Source organism: Arachis ipaensis, chromosome B6 (genome assembly GCF_059453495.1).
Source record: "Arachis ipaensis isolate K30076 ecotype BB chromosome B6, ASM5945349v1, whole genome shotgun sequence".
In the NCBI taxonomy this organism is placed as follows: Eukaryota; Viridiplantae; Streptophyta; class Magnoliopsida; order Fabales; family Fabaceae; genus Arachis; species Arachis ipaensis.
The window spans coordinates 137,763,166-137,785,870 of NC_142441.1; the positions used below are offsets into that span (position 1 = coordinate 137,763,166).

The 22,705-nt window shown below is 33.7% G+C and overlaps 3 protein-coding genes across 3 annotated transcripts; all 3 read right to left on the reverse strand.

Moving 5' to 3' along the window:
- Positions 1-3,296: 3,296 nt before the first annotated feature.
- Positions 3,297-5,578, reverse strand: LOC107648433 (cytochrome P450 82A4-like). The gene is made up of 2 exons (XM_016352300.3): positions 4,613-5,578; positions 3,297-3,929 (listed from the first exon to the last, which is right to left on the reverse strand). The coding sequence occupies exons 1-2, from the start codon at positions 5,576-5,578 to the stop codon at positions 3,297-3,299; spliced, it is 1,599 nt and encodes a 532-aa protein (XP_016207786.1).
- A 7,430-nt stretch (positions 5,579-13,008) lies between these two features.
- Positions 13,009-15,154, reverse strand: LOC107647464 (uncharacterized). The gene is made up of 5 exons (XM_016351535.1): positions 14,819-15,154; positions 14,368-14,777; positions 13,970-14,281; positions 13,777-13,873; positions 13,009-13,677 (listed from the first exon to the last, which is right to left on the reverse strand). The coding sequence occupies exons 1-5, from the start codon at positions 15,152-15,154 to the stop codon at positions 13,009-13,011; spliced, it is 1,824 nt and encodes a 607-aa protein (XP_016207021.1).
- Positions 15,155-17,694: 2,540 nt separating this feature from the next.
- On the reverse strand, positions 17,695-18,978 carry LOC107647466 (uncharacterized). The gene has a single exon (XM_016351536.1). It carries the CDS (start codon positions 18,976-18,978, stop codon positions 17,695-17,697), a length of 1,284 nt encoding a protein of 427 aa, XP_016207022.1.
- Between the last annotated feature and the right edge of the window lie 3,727 nt (positions 18,979-22,705).

Sequence of the window (22,705 nt, forward strand, 5' to 3'; positions counted from 1 at the left end):
AAAGCTTTCATGTTGTCCTTGTTTTATGGTGCTAAGATAGTCCAAGTCAAGCACATGGATTTTTGAAGCTCCGAAATTGTTGACGAAGAGGTCGGCCAGCTCATCGAAACTTGATATAGAACCTGCAACTAAACTAGAAAACTAGATCAAGGCAGCAGTACCATGCATCTAAGAAAGTCATAAATGTACTACAAATAAAGTATCGAGTCAGATGCACCGTTCATGAACATCATTGAGTAGATTTTAGTGACGTGAATGTTGGGATCACCGATTTCCTCATAGGATTTCAGTGTCATTGGCATAGTGAAGTTCTTTGGCATTTGGAAGCTCGTAACTTCCTTTGAGAAGGGATTGGTTCTCTTTATCGATGGCTTTGGGGTGACTATCTTCGCGGCTTTGGTTTCCGCAGTATGGTCGTCATCATCATCGTTGTTGGTAGGGTTTTTATGTTTTCCTCCTCGTCACGTCGGCTGTTTTGTTTATGGTTCATTAGCTTGGTCACGGGTTGGACTTCTGCCCACAAAGACTCATTGATAGCCAGAAACTCAACTTGAGTGGGACGAGGAGGAGGGATTGCTTTGCTCTTCTGCCCTAGGTCGTGATCTACAATGCAAAAAAGAGATGAAAATATGACAAAAAAGACAATGGTGTGGTTAATTTAAAATTTTGGCCCCATGGTGGGCACCAAATATTCCTGTGTGATAAGTCTTGGGAAAAGTATAGCTCGTCCTATTCAGGGCTGAACTCACCTTTGCCTAAGGTGGATGAGGTATACATCGGCTTTCGAAAAATGGTGGCAATGGACACCTGCAAAGGTACTCCAATGCTTAAGTAAGAAAGACAATGAGATGAGTGTAATGTAATTTAGAGTGAATAGCATACCTTCTTGTGTAGTTAGGATTTAGTATTTATAAAGTTATTCCCTTATAGAATGGTTATTCGTGATCCTGATTTTTAGTTAATTAGTCAATATTAAAATCAGTTATCAAAATCAGTCATCGGTATATTTGTATATAAATACATATGTAGTTTAACTCAACTTTAATATATATTTTGTATTTCAACCATGTTAGATGTACACAAAAATTAACTACTATGTAAAATAGATATTGAAATATATTCGTTATAAATATAAGTATTATTTAACTTATTTTTACTGTGTATTTTGTATTCTAATATATATTTTAATATTTTATGCTAGTGACTAAATTTAATATACACTTAGCATGCTTGGAATACAAAATATATATTAAAAGAGCAATGCTAGGGAACTAAAAGGGTATTAGCCAAAAATCAGCCAAATACTTTTGGGTGAATCCAAAATCTCTACGAGTTAATATACATGGATGTTTCTTCTGCTAAGTATCAGAATGTTTCTTTTTCATACTAAATGGATGTTCTTTTATATATTTTTCAAATTTTTTTGTATTACAAATGTGAATGTCTCTATTTCTTTAAGAATTTCATAATTTTTTTAAATTTTATAGATATTTAATTATTTTTGCTAAAATATAACTGAATATTTCTTTTGTTAATTATTAGGATGTTTTTTTTATATTAAATGAATATTTTTTTATATTTCTGTAATTGAGATGAAGCGAAAGAGAAGAAAAGGAACATTTCTTCTTCCATGAAAGCTTTGAGGAACAAGGAGCAAACACAATCTGGCTACCCAAACAAGACACGAGGCTACTCCTTTCATACCACAGGGACAGTTGCTGCCGCTTAATAATAATAAAAGCTAGTTCCATAGATCTTGTATGGAATAATAGGCTTCAATTTTCTGATGCAGTACTGCTATTCCCTTCGGAAAAGCAAAAAAAAAAAAAGAAACAGAGGAAAAAACATTGAAAAAGAGATTGAAAATTAACCAAAAAAAAAAAAACAAGAATAACAAACGGGAGGTGGACTTCGTGTTGAATCAGTTGTCTTGGATGCGCTTGTTGAGGGCGTCGCGGAGAGCATGGAAGTCGCCGGCGCTTCCAGCAGTATTGGTGAGAGAGAGAGGTTTGTGTGTATGATTGTTGTAGGTGGGTAGATTAATGTGAGAGAGAAGAGGAAGATTTTTATAGGTTTTAATTAGATTTATTTAATCAATTTTGAATTTTTTAAATTTTGAATTTAAAAAATTTAAAATTAATAATTAATATAAATTAATATGATTTTGTTTAGTTTTTGGCTGGTAACCTCTTGGTTCCATATACTTTTTCATATTAAAATTGAATTAAATAATATGTATATTCATATATAAATATATAATAACTGATTTTAGTAGCTGATTTTAGTATGTAAATAGTATTTTTGTTTGATATATATTTTACGCAAGTAGTTAATTTTAATATATATCTAATATCATTGGCTAAAAAATAAATGCTTAATTGTTGTCGTGTTACTTAGGAGATGGGATTATATTAGGTAATCAATGACTTTTTTGAACATAAACAACGAATTTTTAAATTGGCCTAATTCAAGTAAAACACACTAAATCTCCAAATTACTCACCTAAATTTTAATATTAAAATAACCATATGCACACTTAATAAATTGAACATCCGATATATCAATTATTTATATTGTTTAATATTTTCATTCTCTACTTATACTTTTTTTTTTTTTAAATTCTACTATGCTCTTTATCCTTAGTTTGTGGGTAATACCCTAAACTATTACTCCTTTTAATTTCACACTTATTGGAGTAGAGAGATATTTATGACTTATAATATATCGAAAAGAGAAAGTATAGGGAGCCAATGACCTAAACGTACAATGTGTACAATGAAGGTTTAGAAAGTATTAGAGATATTATTATTAGTGTTACATTGTCCTGTCAAGTTACGTTTTTGGGATGAGTGGTTTCAGGACATGGTATAAGAATTCTAGATCCGGAAGGTCAAGGGTTCAAACCTTGGTGAATCCAAAATTAGCTTTTTATAACATGAGATGTTTATTATCCCTGGTATCTGGATGGTTATCCCTGGTATTCGGATGGTTATTCTGTATAGTATAGGTGATGTTCATTTGATTCATAAACCAAAGATTTAGCCCATTGTACACTTAGACCATTGGCTCCCTAGCACTACTTGGTAATTTTGCATGGCATCCTATGATTTATATAAAACAACATAAAATAAAAATGAACATTATTACCTATATATTGTTTTTGAAATATGCTCGTTTTTATTCAAACATGACAAAATAAGTAAAATGACGAAGGCCCTAAAGATTATTCATTATTATCACAATACAAGATTATTCAAGGATCTTTTGCATTATTTAACTAATTAAGATATCATACATCACATGGCTTTATAATAAAGATTGGGAGGTAAACGCGGTTTGATAAGAACCTTCAATGGAGTAACTTTGATGTTGGTTATCTCAACCACTGAAGTCATATCAACAGGCTCATTGGATAATTTTGAGATTTCAAAAGAGTGAAGAAAGCTTGCTAGAGTCAAATGTGCACTTCGCAGGCCAAATGATATTCCAGGACATATCCTTCTACCACTCCCAAAAGGTATATACTCAAAATGGTTCCCTTTTGCATCAACATCCTTATGAGTAGTGAGGAACCTCTCTGGCTTGAACTCCAATGGATCTTCCCAAATGCTTGGGTCTACTTGGATCTTCCAAATATTTGTTAGTAGTCGAGTTCCCTTCCTCACATGGTAGCCACCAAGGGTGCAATCTTCTCTAAATTCGCGGATTCCTGAGAGAGGAGAAGGTGGATACAACCTTAGTGTCTCCTTAACCACAGCTTGAAGGTACACCAACTTGTTTATGTCTGACTCGTTTATGCACCTTTCTTTTCCAACATGAATGTCCATTTCTTCTCTTAGTTTTTCCAAGGTACGAGGATTGTTCAGTAACAAACATATTGCCCATATATTAGTAACACTGCTAGTGTCGGTTGCTCCCAAAATTAATGCCTACAAGTTCATTGAGCGTACATTATATAAGAAGTAATGCTATTTATTTTAGTCGTGAGTGTGGTAAAATGTATATTATTAGGTGCAAGTTAAAAAAAAGTAATATAATAGGTTGATCAAATTTCGCACAATGTGACAAAATGAAATAGGATTTTATTTAAATTTTAACTTATGTTCTATTTCATAACGATGAAAAGTGATAAATCTTATACAAGTATACAAAATATAAGTATAAAAATATTTATTTGTGTATAATAAAGTGTAGAAAAAATATATTGTTTTACATGCATAGCACATTGACAATGACTACTCTCATAATATTCATATAATATTCATATCATATTGGTATTTTAGCAATTTTTAATCATATAATATTCATATCATATTGGTGTTTTAGTAACGATTAAAAATTACTAAATACTAATATACTTAAAAAATTTTCTTTTTTTTTTTATTTATTCCAACCTATTGCTAGCATATTGACTATTGTCCCTCTCATAACTCCCAAATTAGTTTATTACAATTTTGTCCCTTCCTCAATTTTTATTCCTTCTATTACCAACTTGGGTCTCTAACATTGTAACCCTATATTGATTAGTTTCTTAAGTCTCAGATAAAGCATCGGTTAGAAAATTACATAAAAGTCATCAACACTTATTGTTTTTTTGTAAGGAAGCACATACCATTGTTGTTGCTTTAATGATGGTATCACAATCAAACCCTTGAATTGTTGTTCCATCAATCAAAGAAAGCATGACATCTATGAAATCCTTATCACCTTCATTATTTGTTTTACCTGTAACCCTATTCTGCCGATGCTCTTGTATCCACCCACTCACCACACCATCCAATTGCTTCACATTCTCTTTCATGGCTGTCTCAACGCCTCCAAAATCAAACCACCTCAAAAAAGGAACAGCATCTCCAACAGTGAACGTTCCAATCAGCCTCATGAATTCCCTTAACGCTTTCAAACATCTCTGTGCTTCTTCCTCATTAACCACAGCAGTTTCCCCAAAATACCGATTCCCAGCTACGATTCTGAGAGCCGTATTGAAAGCTAACTCATGGAACCATTGCTTCAATTCCACTTGTGAAAAGTCAGAACTGTCCTTCTTCCGCGTCCAAACATTGAAGAGCTCTTTAATCGATGTCTGGACTTCAGAGACGCGGACATGACTGAGAAGGTCAATTTGGTAATTTGAAAGGAACCCTAGAGTGACGATTTTCCGAATCTCGCGCCAATAGGGACCGTAAGGTGCGAACCCAAACATGGCGTGGTTGTATGTCATGGTTTCAACGGCAACGAGATTGGGACGATATGACACGGCCAAATCGTTTGTGGTGAAACACTCTTTTGCGGTTTCTGAGTTGTTGATGACTAGTACTCGGGGGTGACCGATTTTGATGGTGAAAAGGGGTCCGTACTTGTCAGCGATGGAACCGAAGAGATGGTGAGTTGCTTTGGAACCGCTCAGTAATGGGAGGTGACCGAGTAAAGGCCATGCACCGTCAACCATAGGGGGTTCTCTTCTTCTCGTTTGAGAAGCTTTGGAGCGATGAAAAAAGAAGAAGCAGCAAAGCGTGGTGATGATCACACAAAAGAGTCCAATTGCAACTACGGTTTGGGAATTTTGAGTCAAATCCATTTGTTGTCTTATGGTATTGCAGTTGTTCTCACGATCTTGGGGGAGAGATGTTTTTAGTTTACGAGCATATTACTCAATGTATAATTGTATATATCTCTCTTTTAGATGGTTTTAAGTCTTTAGCTAGCCTTTGTTTTCAGGTGTAGGGATTGGGAGAGTGACTCAGTCGTATTATGTTTGTTGGTAGAGAGACTGGTATTAAATTTTTTATTTCTGTTCCAAAATTTTAGTATTTTAGTTTTTTTTTTAAATGTTCTTACATAGGGGACTAAAATTTTTAGAGATGAAGACTAAAACTTTAATAACATTTTATATCTAAAATACCTTCATTTTAATTAATTAATTCTAATTTTACCATATGTATAAATTAAATTAGAATTTCATTCTTATTTCAATTTCTGTCTCCTACTTTGCATCAAACAGAATACTGAGATTTATTTCAATCTCTATTTCTTAGTCTTTATCTCTCAGTCTCAGTCCTTCCGTTTCTGTCTCTCCACCAAACACTACCTAAGGATGTCATCAAATTATTAGGACTATGCTACGTATACACTAAATTAACCAAAAAAATCAATCATCAGAATAAAATACATATTAAAATATATATATTAAAAATGAATTAAATTATATATATTTATATACAAATATACTGGTGACTGATTTTATTAGTGATTAATTTTAATATACAGATAATATTTTTAAATTATAAAAGAGAAATGTTAGAACAAAAATAAATTTATTGTTTTTTGCCTATTAATCAGTAATATTTAAAAATATTAGTAACAAATATAATTAGATTAATAATTAAAAATAATAAATTTCATTACTTTTTAAATTTTTTGTTATATAATATTATTATATAAATTTAATTTTTATATTATAATATGAATTTAATTTTTATGTAATATTATTATAAAAAATTATATAGACAATAATATATTGTCATATTAAATTAAATTATTTTAAATAAATTTTAACTATTATTTTCGCATAAAAATATTTTTATGTGAGTATTTATTATCTTAATTTTTATGGATTATTTTTGTTAATTAGTGTAAGACTTTTATATATAATAAATAATTTTTATAATATACTACTTAAAAAAATTATCTTATCAACGTATAAATTTAATTGGATAATCATATAAAATTATTTAAATGATCAGTATATTAAAATTAAATTTTTATTATATTATATGTGGGTCAATTTTTATTTTTAAATTTAAAATAATTTGAATAGATGTAAAAATAATAAAAATAAAAATAAATATTTATTACTATATTAAATTATATTTTTTAAAATTTTAATAAATATAAAATAATTCAAAAAATACTTCCTCGGGTATTTTCAAAAATATCTCAACTTTAAAAAGTTACAAATGACAAATGCATACAAATACACGTTGATATTTTTATTTATTAAATACAAAATATTTTACCAAATGTAACCTAACTATTTCATCAACGGTTAGATATAGATATATAAGATATATAAGATGTGATTTCATTGTAAGTAAAATTCATATCTTATTTAATAATGAATAAAAGTTAAGAGTCTTTAATACTTAATTAATATGTTTATATAATATTAAATCATTTCACTTTTTTAAAGTAAGAATTTATAAGGTAAGAGTAAGATACTCAATGATTAATCATTCAGTTATGTAATATGTATATAAATTAATAATTAAATTAATTATTTCTTTAAAAAATATATATTAAAATAAATATATATTATATATTAAAAATAAATTAAATAACATACCCCTCTCTCTCTCTCTATATATATATATATATAGACCTAGATTTTTAGAAATTAAATAATAAATTAATTATGATTTATTTTATTTATTCAGGATATTAATTTTAGAAATTTATATATTGATTGGACATTTTCTTATTATTGATTTGAAAGTTTGAGTAATTGAAAAATAATGAGAATTTTAGATAAATGGTTTAAGTTGAATAATTAGATTTTGAACTCTATTTTATGATTTTAAAAAAAATTAATTATGTTATCTTTAATTATTGAATTAGAATATTTATTTGAAAATAAATAAAGTTAATAATTAAATAGTATTTTTACAAATATTATTATTGGATTAAATTTGGTTTCAAATTATTACTTTATTCTCCTAATTTTTATAAAATTACCGAATTATCCCTAAATCCAATTATACAAAACCCTAATTGAGACACTAACCTTAAATTCCCTAAACTAGCCGCCTTTACCCTTTTACCCTTTCCTTTTCTTCCTAATCTAGCACACACTACACAACAGCAGTAAAAAAAAAAACAAAAGAAAGAAAAGAGAGACAGAGAGTTGGAGTGAGGGAGCTGAATGGAAAGGGAAAAGAGAGAGAGCGTTTGGGAACCGAGAGAAAGAGAACGACGGGGAAGAGGAGAGGGATCTGCTGCGCCGCCACCGCTATCCCGTCACTGTGGCCATTGAGTCACCGTCATAGAGCTGAGTCGCGAAGAGAGAGTTCACGAGAGAGAGAAAGCGATGTGGAGGGCGAGAGTCGCAAGCCTGGGACCGTCGTGACCGTCGCATCACTGCCATCGTCGCGCCAGCCATCGCCGCAGTCGGTGATGAAGCCTGTCACCACCATCCGCACCTCCATGGTCGCCGCCGAGCTTGCTCCCCCGTTGCGGAGGAAGAGATGCGCGCGAGGAGAAGGCCGCGGGTCACTGTCCTCGAAGCTTCCGTCGTCACCGTGCAGAGTTGCCGCCATCTCATCATCGCGGGCTGCTGCTGCTGCGCATGTGATGTCGCTGCCTCTGGGTCCGTCACCGTCGAGGCTGGTCGCGGGCAGAAGAAGGAGAAGAGACCTCCGTCGCCGCCGAGCCAAACGCAGGAGGGAGAAGGAGCCCGTGGGAGAGGAGCTTGTTACCGCCGCTTCTGCCGCCGGAGAACACCTCTGCCGCCACTGAGATCTGCCGCCGGTAAGGTTTTAAGTTGGTTTTTGTTTCCTTTGAATTTTCGGGAGCTTAATCATCGCTGTATGTCTATTTCAGTCGCCATTGCCGGGGTTCTGGTTACCGCTACTGTTCAAGGTGGTTGCCGGAGCTGCCGCCAAACCGGTTCAACGACCGTCGCTGTTTCATTTTCTTAGTTCGGTGAGTATTTATGTTTCGAAAACCCGTGTTAATATTCTGCTATGTTTGGTTATAAACTGTGAGGTTCTGGTAACGTAGGGTCGTGTTTTGAGCGTTGCATGTCGCTTTTAAGTTGCTGTGAATGCTGCGAAAGTAATCAGGGACCAAGTTTGCGGTTGCTGTTGGTTTTGAGTTAAGAGAAATAGTTTCGTTGACGCGTTTTGAGTTATGGTTTCGACGAGTCGAGGTAGGGGTTTTTTTTAAAATCTAATTTACATTACAGAGTTGTGATAAATAGATATTGATGCAAAAAGATATATTTCTGTGATTATATTTGTCTTGTGGATGTGATGGTTTGTTGGACTGGATTATTGGGTGCTTGATTGCTTGAGTGAAGTACGGTTGTTGATAAGAAATGGATTTGGAAGGTTATTTACTTGATTATTATGAAAAGTGGTTTTCTTGGTTTGAAGTTAAAGCGGTTTGATTTTGAATCGGTCTGATTTTATAAATAATTTAATATTTGAGCTGGTTTGACTTTAAAAAGTGTTTTATTATTGGAATTGGTCTGATTTAAAAATACTTTGATACTGGAATTGGTTAAATTTTGGAAAGTGATTGAGATTTGGAAATGGTTGAGAAAGGATTTGAGAAATGTTTGGATGGGACCCGAAAAGGGTGGCAGTGTCCGAGTTCTAAAGGAAATGCTGCTGAAATTTTATAAAATTGGAAGTTTTATTTGAAGTAATTAATTAAAAAGATTTGTTTTTAAACATTCTATGTTTTAAGATTGATTTATTTATCAAAGAAAGAATTATGTTTTGAATTAGGATTGTTAATGAATGGGATGGAAAGAAGGATGATGAGGATTGATGAGGATTTTTCTTGAAATATGGTTTTTGAATGAATTTGGAAATGAGATTTGGATTGATGAATGATTATGATGTTGAGAATGTTGAGATATGATCTTTAAATTATTTATAGGCTTATGAATTTAAAATATCTGAGATACGAGGTTCCCTGGATTAAGTGCCGTGGCTTGCCACCACGTGTACTAGGTTGAAAACTCGATACTCTGTTGACCCTACGACGTAAGTGTGACCGGGTACTATATAAATTCCCGGGAATGTTACCCCCATTGAGCATTATTGATTATTTGAGAAAAAGCTATGCATAGACTCTTGGGGATGCATGTCGGGGGACAGTCTAAGGACAATTCAGACTTGTCGGGTTGGCTGGATAACCGACAGATGAGCCTCATCAGCCATAGGACAGGCATGCATCATATGCATTTGTATGCTTTGCTTGGGTTTGAACTTGTTTTGGTTTGCCTAATTGCTAAACTGTTCTTAACTGCTACTTGAACTATTTGATGTAACTGCTGCCTACTTGTGCTTTCCTTGTCTGTCTTGCCTGTGTTTGTCCTGGCGTGCTACATTTGAGAATGAACTTGGGTGCTGAATTAATGATTGTGTTGTTTGATTGCGTAGTTGGTTTTTGATTGAGATCTTCTTATAAGAAAGGAAAGGTTTCGGATTCCTGAAAGATTAAACATTGTTTCTTTGAAAAGGTTTTGAACGATTATCTATTGGTTTTTAAAAGATTCATAAGGCAATGATAATCACTGAGCTAGAAAACAATTTTCTTGTTGAATATCTTCTTATGACAACTTTGAAACTCCATGGTGAGGCCATGTGGTTAGGTTCTCACCCCCCTACAGCTTTACCTTTTCAGGAACCGGATGAAGAAGCATTAAGAAGAGTTAAACTGCGTTTGGTTTTATATGTTGTTGTATTAATTAGATTATTTTCTTCCCTCGTCTTTGTTATTACAATTTTGTAAGAGGGATAGGAGTTTGTATGATTTATATATATTATATTATAAAATATTATGTAAGAAGTCTTGTATATGAATCTATGCCTGCTTGTTTTTTTTAAGATAAAATATTTATTTCCAGTTTTCAAAGAAATCAGCGATACGGTGTTGAGTCATAGGCTCCTATTTTAATATTAAGTATATAAAGTAGTCGTAATACTTATTGCTATCAGAGTAGCGCAGGTGGAAGCGTGACATTCTGGTAATGAGGGTGTTACAGATTATTTTAGTGATTTATATTTTAAATGCATATAACATTTTTATTAATCATTATTAAAAGAAGTATAATATAATTTTTTCATTAATGACAAGAAAACCGATAGATAGCGACGGTTATTTAGTAGCAATTTTATTAAACCGCTGCTAAATAAAATATGCCAGCAGTTCTTGTAGCGATTTTAGGAGACGCTACCAAATGATCATATTTTGCAGCGTTTTTTTGGTAACCGCTGCAAAATGTATCCATTTCGTAGCGGTTTTTGTAGTGGTTTGCGGGGACGCTGCTAAATAATGTCATTTTTCAGCGGTTTTTCTGTAACCCCTGCTAAATGTCCAGTTGTTGACTACATTGATACTCGTTTTGCAGCGATTTTTTTTCAACCGTTGCAATATTCTTTGTAACTTAAATTTTTTTTGTATAAACATTATTGCCTTCTTATAACTGTTCTAATCCTCGCTATTTTTTTTAACGAAAAAATAAGGTTCAAATACTGCAACTTAATTAATGCATTAAATAAATTTTCAATATTGTGTTACATAAAAAATAATTCATTAATTAAAAAAAATTTATACATGAATAACTAAAAACGAATTTACGAATCAAGTTTTCTCTTATAGTATCAGCCATTTTGAGTTTGTATTTAACCATAACTGGTAACATAAAAATCAAGTGAACGTCCGATTTCATATACTCAAAACAAAGTTCAATGGAGCATAAAAATCAGAATTACTAAAGTAGACAAACAAGTTTTGAGTCAAAATTTCTCATCAACATCGTATTGACCTGGCCAGAAATACTCTGTCAAAAAAGCGCTGCAGTGACGTGATAACAGATCTGATAAGTCATCTCCAAACCATGGCATCTTGTTCAGATCGAAACCCTTTTTGCAGCATGTACGGCATCTTCTCTGTGTTGGGTGTTTAAAATTTCATCGTCTTCTTCTGGAACCCTATTAAGCTCAACATCCCTGGAGATGTCATATCCACCGGAGGAGATAGCATCTAAATCGTCTTCTGAATCAGTGTCTGTTCCATCTAGAGTGTCAGCAACTATTTCGCCTGAATATTCAGCTGACACTGAATATATGAACATACAACCAACAACATATTAATCTACTTAAAAGATAATGATAACTTCCAAGTCATTCTAGTTATTAAGGAAAAAAAATTTCGGAATTATGGAAAGAGGACTTTCAAAATTAACAAATACAAAATTAACTATTACCGTCTCCTTCGTCAGTAGTTTGGACAGATTTCTTGGAAAGAAGCTCTCTAATAGCACGTTCTATATACTTTAATTCCTCTTTGGAAGCAATCTCCAACTCAACACCATGCGAGTTATTAAAGCGCATCTGCACCATAATATAATGTATAGTTGATGGTCTATTTTATAAAGCATATTGTGTCTCTGTAATTCACTTTCTGTGCTAGAAATTTATTTCCAACCTTTAATTCAGCAAGTATGTCTGCAGATGTCCTACCAGCTACAAATGTCACAAAAACATAGCCAAATTTCTCCTCGTACCTTGATCCCCATTCATGAAGTTCCTACAAATTTTAGCATGAACGGAACAACTATCACTGGTTAAATGTCATAAGCATATAACAACTTAAAATACTTATTTTTCAAATAATGTTTAACTCAAGTGTTTAAGGGTACGGCTAATGAACATACCTGCACAGTAGCTTCGTTCGCCGCTTTCAAGTATTCATTAGAACAAGATCGAGCTGATAAAGCCTCCAACCAAGACCTAACATTCAACTTTCGGGATCATATGTCTCTGAAAATCGTAATTGCATGTTCCAATGAAGAGAATAGAGAGGCCAAAGTCATTTTGTTAGCGAATGTTGTGCCTGCACAGCACAATGAAAAATCCTCCGTTTTCATTTCTCCTGTTACAACACTATTTTATATTAACTATATTTGTCAATAATAACAATATTGTAATTCAAGATAATTTACTCGATGTCATAATTTTCTTTGTTGGAGGTTAAGAACAATAACAATGATGATGAGAACAACAAAGCCTTGACAACTAACTTTTAAAAGCAAAAATCGTTGGAAGAAATGAGGAACTGGTGGCATTCATTAAAATCAACTTGAAATGAAAACTTAATTTAAATACAAAAACACAAATAGTATGTAACTAGCAAACTACGTACATCATAAACACTGTTAAACTTATCAAACACACACAGATACTCTGAAAATGTTGCACATGTTTTGCCATATTTTCACTATGGCACATAATCTATGTTATCAGAACCATCTGCTACTGGGTCTTCTATATCATCATCCCTTGTCAACTGTAAATCACTGATGTCACCTGCTGCTGACATGTTCAACCCGGGTTGAGGAGAAAAAGCAGCTTCAGCATCCTCATTCTCTCCTTCCATGTCATACAAGTCTCGTGGTTTTACATGAACCACTACACTCCATTCTTGATCTACTTCATCACGTACATAGTACACGAGCTGAGCTTCTGATGCCAATATGTACGATTTATCCTCTTCTCGATCACCGGTGTGAATTGGACGAGCGAAATTAACGCTGGTAAGGCCCAGATGGTCTTCTTTAATTCCTTTGCTCGTAGTTGTATCAGCCCAAATACATTTGAACAAAACTACTGTGAAATGGCAGCTGTAGTTCAGTTCGATTATGTCCACAATTTTTCCATAATATGGAACACTACCAACAGCCACTCTGTTGTCACGCATGCTGTCATAACTTCTTATATTTGATGAGACATAAACTCTACTATTTTGTGTTTTCAGCCCGTCTTCCTTTGTGATAGTTCTAAACTTGTACCCATTAACGTTGTATGCCCCAAACCGTCTTGCCTGAAGCATGGGACCACATGCCAGCAACTTCATTTCTTTCGAATGTACAGTACTGTCCATTGGAACCTAGCACCATAAATTAGAGTTTGTTCGTATAAAAAATTGGAATTTACAATTTATAATTCTAGGGCACAAATAAGTTGGTCAGGTTAAATTTCTACGAACCTCACGCTTGAATCGACAAGGAAATTCTGCATGCACAACACGGTCTATCTTAGAGTGCAACCTTGTTTGATCCCGTAATTTTCGCTTGGTTTCTGACCTAAATTTACTTTACGACATAACAAGAAATTAGTCCAACGACTAAGTGTTTGAAATTGGTTATAATCGTGCTTAATGATTACATGTGCATACTTACTCAATAAATGGAGCGACGGCCTCGCAATTGACTAGCACATGACGATGTGCCTGATCTCTTTCCATTGGGGTCAGTACAAAATGTGATACAGCCCCTGAAGCTTTTCCAATTTCAGGGAACATAGTACATCCTATATTGTTTGTAATATCAACAGGTCGATCGTCAACTCGCGCTGGTCGGTTGATTCTAGTCTCAGTATTATCCAAATATCTGGAGCAGAATGTCAAAATCTCCTCGGATAAATAGCCCTCCGCAATTGAGCCTTCAGCTTGTGCCCTGTTACGCACGTATTGGTTCAATCGTCCCAAGTACCTTTTACATAAATACGACATAACGCTTAGTATATACGTAACGAAATTGGAAAAAGATGTCTTAAATGCGTATAGTAGCACGCTAACCTTTCTATTGGATACATCCACCGATAATGTACCGGGCCACCAAGTTTTAGTTCATCAACGAGGTGCACCGTAAGGTGAACCATGACAGTGAAGAAGGACGGAGGAAATATCATTTCCATCTGACACAGAGTTTGCACAACATGATTCTGAAGGGCACCAAGCTGCATAGGATTTACAGCTTTTCCATAGAGTTCTCGTAAAAATGAGGACAGATTCGCAATCACATTCGATACTGGACTTGGCAATGCATTCTTCACCAAAATTGGAAGTAATTGTTCCATTAGAATGTGGCAGTCGTGACTCTTCAACCCATACAACTTGCGCTGCCGGATGTCAACACAACGAGCAATATTGCTCGAGTAACCATCTAGAAAAATCACCTTCTGTAGAGCCTTCAGGAATACATCCTTCTGTGGATTCGACATTGTGAAGATTGCTGAATGATATTTACCACTTCGTCCGGCCACAATTCAGGCCTTATGCCCATGCTTTGTAAATCTTTGCGAGCTTTAAGATTATCTTTTGATTTGACGCTATCGTTTAAGATAGTGTAGACCACATTGTCACAAATGTTCTTCTCTATGTGCATCACGTCAAGGTTATGACGCAACATGTGATCCTTCCAGTACGGGAGTTCAAAGAACACACTTCTCTTTTTCCAAACTGAGTCATCTTGATCTGCATCTTCACCAATGCGTCTTCTTTTGGCTGTCAGAGTTGGGTTCTTCCCAAACGAAACTTGCATGTTACACTGCTGCCTTAAGACATCTGTTCTAGAATACTTCATTGGTGGATCTCTGCTTTCAACTTGTTCGTCAAATCTAATCCGGTCTACTCTATATTTATGGCCCTGATTCAAGAAGCGGCGATGGCTCGTGTAACACCAGTTTCGACTGAATGTTAGTCGCTGAGCCTTAGTGTCCACGTTACACGTGGGACAAGCTAACCCACTATACGTGTTTGATGCACAGAAAACTTGTCTCACAACAAATTTCCTTCGGCAAGTGTACCGAATTTGTCGTCAAGTAAAAACTCACAATAGAGTGAGGTCGAATCCCACAAGGATTGATTGATCAAGCAACTTTAATTAGAGGAATGCTCTAGTTGAGCGAATCCAGGATTTGAGTTTAAAATTGCAGAAAATAAAATGGCAGAAAGTTAAATGACAGAAAAAGTAAATGCTAGAATTAAAGCACTGAAGGTAAATGACTGAAGTAAATTGTAGAATTGTAAATGGGAATGGGAGAATTGCTCATAAGAGTAAGTAACAGAAAATAAAGAAAATGGGTAAGATCAGAAATGGGGAGTTCATTGGGCTCAGGAGATGTTGCATTCTCCGGATCAATTTCATTTTCATCTCTTCCTCAATCAATGCACTCATTGATCTCCTTGGCAATCTTAAGTGATTGAATTACAATTTCTTGTAATTCAATCTCTCAAATCTTGATCAATAGCCAATTCCTTGGTCAATTGCTCATGAGAAGAGATGAAGTATGGTCACTGATTATACCACATGCATTTCCCAAATCAGGTGTTGAGAGGATTATAGTCACATATCCATCCAAACCCAATTTGGTCCAGCATGAGAAAGCATTTCTAGCTTGATCTCTTCATTCCTCTTTCAAGGTTCAGAAGAGATCCAAGTATGAATAGCTTCTTTTCCAAGATGACTACCCAATTGGATGAAGATCGAAAGCTTTCAAGTAAAATCAAGAGAAAAGATAGAAGAAGAATAATGAAAACTAGTATTGATCCATCAAATTACAACAGAGATTCCTAACCCAATGAAAAGGGTTTAGTTGTTCATAGCTCTGGAAAATGAAAACAAAGATGGAGAATACATGATAAAACTAGAAGTGCAGAGAAAGTAAATACAGAGAGTAATTCTATGCCAAGAGGCTCCCTATATTTTCCAAACTCCCTAAAATAATTCAAAGTTACTCCTATATATACTACTCTTCTACTCTTCTAGTTGGTTCTTCAAGTCTTGGGTCTGGGCCTTTGGATCTTGAGTTTGAAGCAGTTATCTTCTTCATTGGGCTTGGCTTTACTAGCAGAGAGAAATTGTGAAGTGGGCAAAGACTTTAGCTCAGGACGTTAGTGGTGTTAACGTTCAGTGAAAATATGGGTTCGAGAACGTTAGTGACATTCAACTTTTTCACTAACGTTCCTTACCCAAGTAAGAGCCACGTTAACCTCAACGTTAGTGGTACAAACGTTGCCACTAACGTTGCCTCTTTGTCCTTCACGCACGTTATTGGGACTCAACTTTCCCAATAACGTTGAGAAGCCTCCCCCTTCCCAACGTTAGAGTCCACGTTAACTTAGTTAACGTGGCTCTTTTAACGTAGGCTTGCCAACCTTCGAGAACGTTAGTGACACTTAACATTATCACTAACATTCTAGTGTGCCCCTTAGCTCCCACGTTAGAGTCCACGTTAACTAGGTTAACGTGGCTTCTAATGTGGCCATGCTAGCCATCTCCAACGTTAGTGACAAAGTTGAGTGTCACTAACGTTGGTTCAATATTCTCTTATCCACGTTAGCTTCCACGTTAACTAAGTTAACGTGGGAGTTAACGTGGCTCATGGTGGCAATTGTGGGCTCCTTCCAACGTTAGTGACAATGTTGGGTGTCACTAACGTTGGCGTCACCTCCCTTCCTCACGTTAGCTTCCACGTTAACTAGGTTAACGTGGGAGTTAACGTGGCCTAGTGTAACTTGGCCAACGTTAGTGATAATGTTGAATGTCACTAACGTTGGCTTCCCCCCTTTCTTCTTAACGTTAGAGGCCACGTTAACTAAGTTAACGTGGTGACTAACGTGGCCACTTATGAGCTTGGTCCAACGTTAGTGATAATGTTAAGTGTCACTAACGTTGGCTCTATTCCTTTCTTCCACGTTAGAGTTCACGTTAACTTAGTTAACGTGACTCTTAACGTGGGCAATGATGGCTTCGAGAGCGTTATTGGCAATCACTTTTCTCATTAACTTTGCAAGTTACTCCCATTCCACGTTAGTGTTAACGTTAGTGTAACTAACGTAGCCACTAATGTGGTTCTTCTTTGCTTCCCTTGTCCTGAAATCAAGCAATAAAGTGCATCAAAGTTCTAGTCTAAGTCATGGAAAATGCAACATCCAATTTGTCCTTAAATTCATGCAAAATCCTCATGAAATCATGTAAATTGCACAATGCATACTTGAATCAAGATGTAAGTGAATATCTACCCAAAACCAGCTTATTTCCTAAGGAAATGCATGAAACTACCCTAAAAACAGTAAAGAAAAGGTCAGTGAAACTGGCCAAAATGCCCTGGCATTAGTGTTCTACCCAGATAAATTTCCCAACCCTAGAAAATCGCTAATAGTCCACATTAGCGCCGCACGCATCTTGAAAGTGGTTCCCTTATTAGCATCATAAGTTTCAACGCCATCCCAGAGTTGTTTCAACTTAACCACCAGGGGCTCCAAAGAAACATCGATGTCGTTACCCGGCATTTTAGGACCGGGAATAATCATAGATAGTATAAAAGATGTCTGTTTCATGCATAGCCAGGGAGGAAGATTGTACGGAATAAGAATCATAGGCCAAATGGAATACGTGGTACTCATATCTCTGAAAGGATTAAAACCGTCACTTGCTAAAGCTAAGCGAACACTGCGAGCATCGTTGGAAAAAAAAGGATACTTTGCATCAAAGTCTTTCCATGCTTCAGCGTCCCTTGGATGCCTCAAGTACCCATCGTTATTATCTGCCTCTTTATGCCATAACATGTCAGATGAAGTTTTGCTACACATGAATAACCGTTGCAGTCGTGGTATAAGAGGAAAGTAACAGAGAGTCTTTGCTGGGAGAGGCTTTCCATTTTTTCTGACAGGTATTTTTAATTTCGTAACAGAACCCTTTCGCGTCTTCTGCTTCCATCGTGAAGTCCCACACTGCTTGCATTTCGTCGCGTCCTCATCATCACCCCGATACAGCATGCAATCATTCGGGCATGCATCTACCTTTTTGTACTCAATCCCTAACTTTTGGATAGTTTTCTTGATTTCATACAAAGTGGACGGGAATTTGGCTTGCTCAAATGCATCCCGCAATAAGTCCAGAATCATCGACATAGCCTTGTCACTCACACCACACATACACTTAATGTGATAAAACTTCACTAGGAAAGATAATTTTGAGTATTTCGAGCAGCCGGGATATAACTCCTCCGCTCCATCCGCAAGAAGATCGGAAAAATTATGTGCATCGCGACTTGGACCATCGTACAAGTACGACAACTCTATATCATCGTCTTCTACAGGATTCGCTGTTGTGGTCTCCTCACTTCCAGGAGGCATTGTGAAGTTAAATGCCTCGTGCACCATTTGAAGATATGGATTCACCTCGGGTGTAGGTTTCTCAACTATCGGTGTGCAACTAGAGCTCTCCTCAGATGGTTTCTCACCATGACGCAACCACAAAGTATATCCAGCGGGAAAGGGCTTTATCAACAGGTGGTCGTACGCATCCTCTCTTGTTTGCATAAATTGAAACCCACATTGAGGGCATGGACACTTTATCATGTTATCCGACGATGCATTCGCAAATGCAAAGTCTAGGAACATATTAAGTCCTCGTCTATATTCTATGCTATCCCGTGGCTTAAAAATTCAGGTTTTGTCCATATCTATTATACACCAAATATATGGTTTAATAATTAATGTGAAACAACTTTTTCAAAGCTAAAATAATGTTAAGTATCGTACTGTATTCATTCCGCATGATATAAGAAATATCGTTCTAAAAAACATAACATATATGGTAAAATACGTGTGCAACTACGAACACTAAAATTTATACTAAAATGGAGGTAGTTTGCCAATGGAGAGTATGGGAAATTTGTTAAGATACATAATCCAGCAACAAGGAGATAGTTTGCCACCTGAAATAGCTGCAGATTTGGATTCTTTGAGAAGTGCACCAACCTCATCCCTTGTAAGATGATGTGCGGGCAGCTAATGATTTGAATTATGAAAGTTGGAATCTGAATACTCTTTAATTTTTCACTGTCATAATGACTTTTGAGATATTTATTTGTAGTTTTTCATTTTGGTGACTTTATCGGTAGTTTACAGTCATCGATGCACTGAATTCAAATAATTATTATAATGATTCACTTTTGCATATATTTTTGTTTTGTTTCGTGTGTTGTAGTTTGATTGACTGTTAGTTATTTTAATAAGGTAACACAATTGAGTGGAAGAATGTATAAAGTATAAAAGAATTGGCATATATTAGTGTAAGTTCGGATTTTTTTTTTATAAAAAAAAGTGTAACTCTACATTTGGCAGCGGTTTTAAATCCGCTGCTAGATCTTAACAGAATATTTCAACGAATAGCATTTTGCAGCGGTTAACAACCGCTGCTATCTTCAAGCATACATATTCTTACGATTTTGTAGCGGAAAAAACCGCTGCAAAATTATACTGCTGCAAAATACCATTTAGCAGCGGTTGTTCCAGCGGTTGCTATTAATCGCTGCAAACGATTTAGCCGCACGCTATCTTCCGGCGGGTATATCAACCGCTGCTATCCGTTTGACAGCGGTTAAAAACCGCTGCTAATCCTATGCATAACCACTGTTATTTGTCAAATATGGTGTAGTGATTTTTTTCTTATAAAAGTTAGCCTTTTTTTAATTTTAATTTGTTTTTGTTGTTAAAGAGTTTGTCTCAGATATACCTCATCATAGAAGGAGAGATATTGTCCATATTTTTTTATAGATGAAATATATGTTGAACTCTAAAAAATATCAGACAAGACAATAAATAAGTACCTGTAAAATATATTCGGAAGTTTAAGTTAATAATAATTTAAAGAAGAGAGGAAAAACAACTTAAATGAGTATTATATTTTTATGTATGTTATATTTTTTACATTTTTTTATTTTATATAGACTTACTTGTAGAAAAATGAACATTTTTAAATATTTTCAGTTGTCAAGATATTAGTGAAGATGTGATATTTGAAGTTTTAATGTATATTTTAATTACTTCTCTGAATTATTAAGAATGACGTATAAAGAGATTATTTTTCTATTTTACTTAAATGGTTTTATCTATTTGTTTAATTTGTTCTCTAAACTAGATGACAATTATCAAATAATATGAGATGAATTAAATTATAACTATCGAATTATAGGTATAATGGCTGAATTATATACAATAATTTAACATAAATGATATTATTTATGAATCATAAAAATTTTAATATTTTTTTGACTTAATTTTTAAATTATAATTTTTATTGGTCGAATTATAGTGACCAAATTAAATTTTTAGTAGTGGTTGTAGTTTATATATCCTTTTCATTTTTTTTGGTGCTATTAGTTATATCTTTTTATTTATTAGTTACCTATTTTTAAATATATTCTTCATATGATTTAGCTATAAATATATGTGAATTCTGATCTTCAATAAAACCGACTCATATATACTTTCTAATAATTAAAAGTTTTCCCAAATAGTTTATTTATGCAAATGTAAAATAACCTTTTTTTGAAAGATAAGAATTTTCTTTCCAAAAGGTTATTGAAACACGGCCTTAAAAAATATGGAAGAAAGTATGGATAAGCACAACATCCTCGCTAGATAATGTTTAACCACGAGATAAGTACAATTTGTGTTTTTTAGAAATGGCATGTGAACAAATCTTTTAAGTCTAACAAAATCTTATTATATTTGTATTTTTTTAACAGAGTATGCACGTTCACGTTCTTCTTCTCTCTTTTTTTTTTTCTTTCTCGTTTTTTTCTTTTTTTTTTTTGTCTTCTTCTTTTACGTCTTTTACTTTCTTTTTTTTTTTTTTACTTTTCTTCTTTTTTTTTTTCTCTTTCTGTATCTTCTTGTCTTTCTTTTTTCTTATTTTTTATATTTTAAAATTTTATTTTATTTAATAAAAAAGAAAAGAAAAAATAATAAAGAATTACAAGGAAAAAAAATGCATAGAAAACAAAAACTATAAAAAAATTTGTCACGATAAATATATACAATTTTTTATGATAAACACAGATTTTTTATTAGAAAGGTAATATTATCTAACACCATCAAAATCCGGTCAGTAATGGAGAAAGATAACATTACAATAGAGGTTTACAACAACAAAATTTATCTCACTCGGTGAATAGATTACACATATAGAGAATGAATTTTTTATTTTTTTTCATTTAATTATTGTTTTAAAATATGATCTCTCATTAATTATTTTTTAAATGAGACTAAAAAATATATATAAAATATTATACTTAACAAAATAATTAAAAAAATATTGAAAGGATTCATTCCCACATAAACGATATCATTATATTTTAACATGTTTAAATTTATATTGGATTATTTATATGTAGATTTTATTTTACTATCTCATTAAAATTTTTTTGTCTTTTTTTATCTTTAATTATTAGTCTATCTTTCATCTGATTTATCGTTCTAAGCTCACATGGTCAGTTTGTCATTTTTCTGCATATTCAGATCACCTAAGACGAAATAATTTTACTATCTTTTAATAATTGATGTCATTCTAACTTTCTCTTTCATGTCTTTGTTCATTATTATATTATACATTCATTGTGGTCATCACTATCTATTTAAGCATCTTTATTGCAACAACCAAAGTTTATGTTAATGTTCATCCTTCATTGTGTTAGTAAATAAGCTTATGACATTTAAGAGGGGTGAATTGAGTATCCAAAAATCATAATAAATTTTCAGACAAATTAAACAAATTTAAAATGAATATGTGAATAGCTTTGTATTAGTATTTTTTTGAAGGACTTGCAAACGAACTCTAAACACTTATAAGGTTCTCTACTTTTTACAATATTTTATAAATTAAGTAATAGTGAAAATAAAAAAGTTAAAGAGTTGAGAGAAATAAAAATGTCGATATATGCTAGTTCGATCACTTCTCTTGTATCCGACGTCCAATCTTCTCTCACCAGTATTTTTGGAAATGTTTCATTATAATACCAAATTTTAAATGTGCTTGCTAAATCGCAACAAAGAGCACTTTGTATACGTCTGGTAAGAATCGAGTCGCTTAATTAAATAATTTAATTGTTTAAAATAGGATTTAAAAATTTAGAATTTTAATTAAAAAATTTAAATATGATTTTTGGACTTAATAGATTTTTCTGAGTTGAAAAATATAATTTTTTGTAAAAAATTACATAAAAATACGTACCAGTGAGATTGTGTTAAAGTTGTTGATATTGGAATCTTGATGTAGAAATTGTGAAATTGTTGAGTTTACGAAGGATGACTTGATTAAAGTAGATGTTGAATTGATTGAATT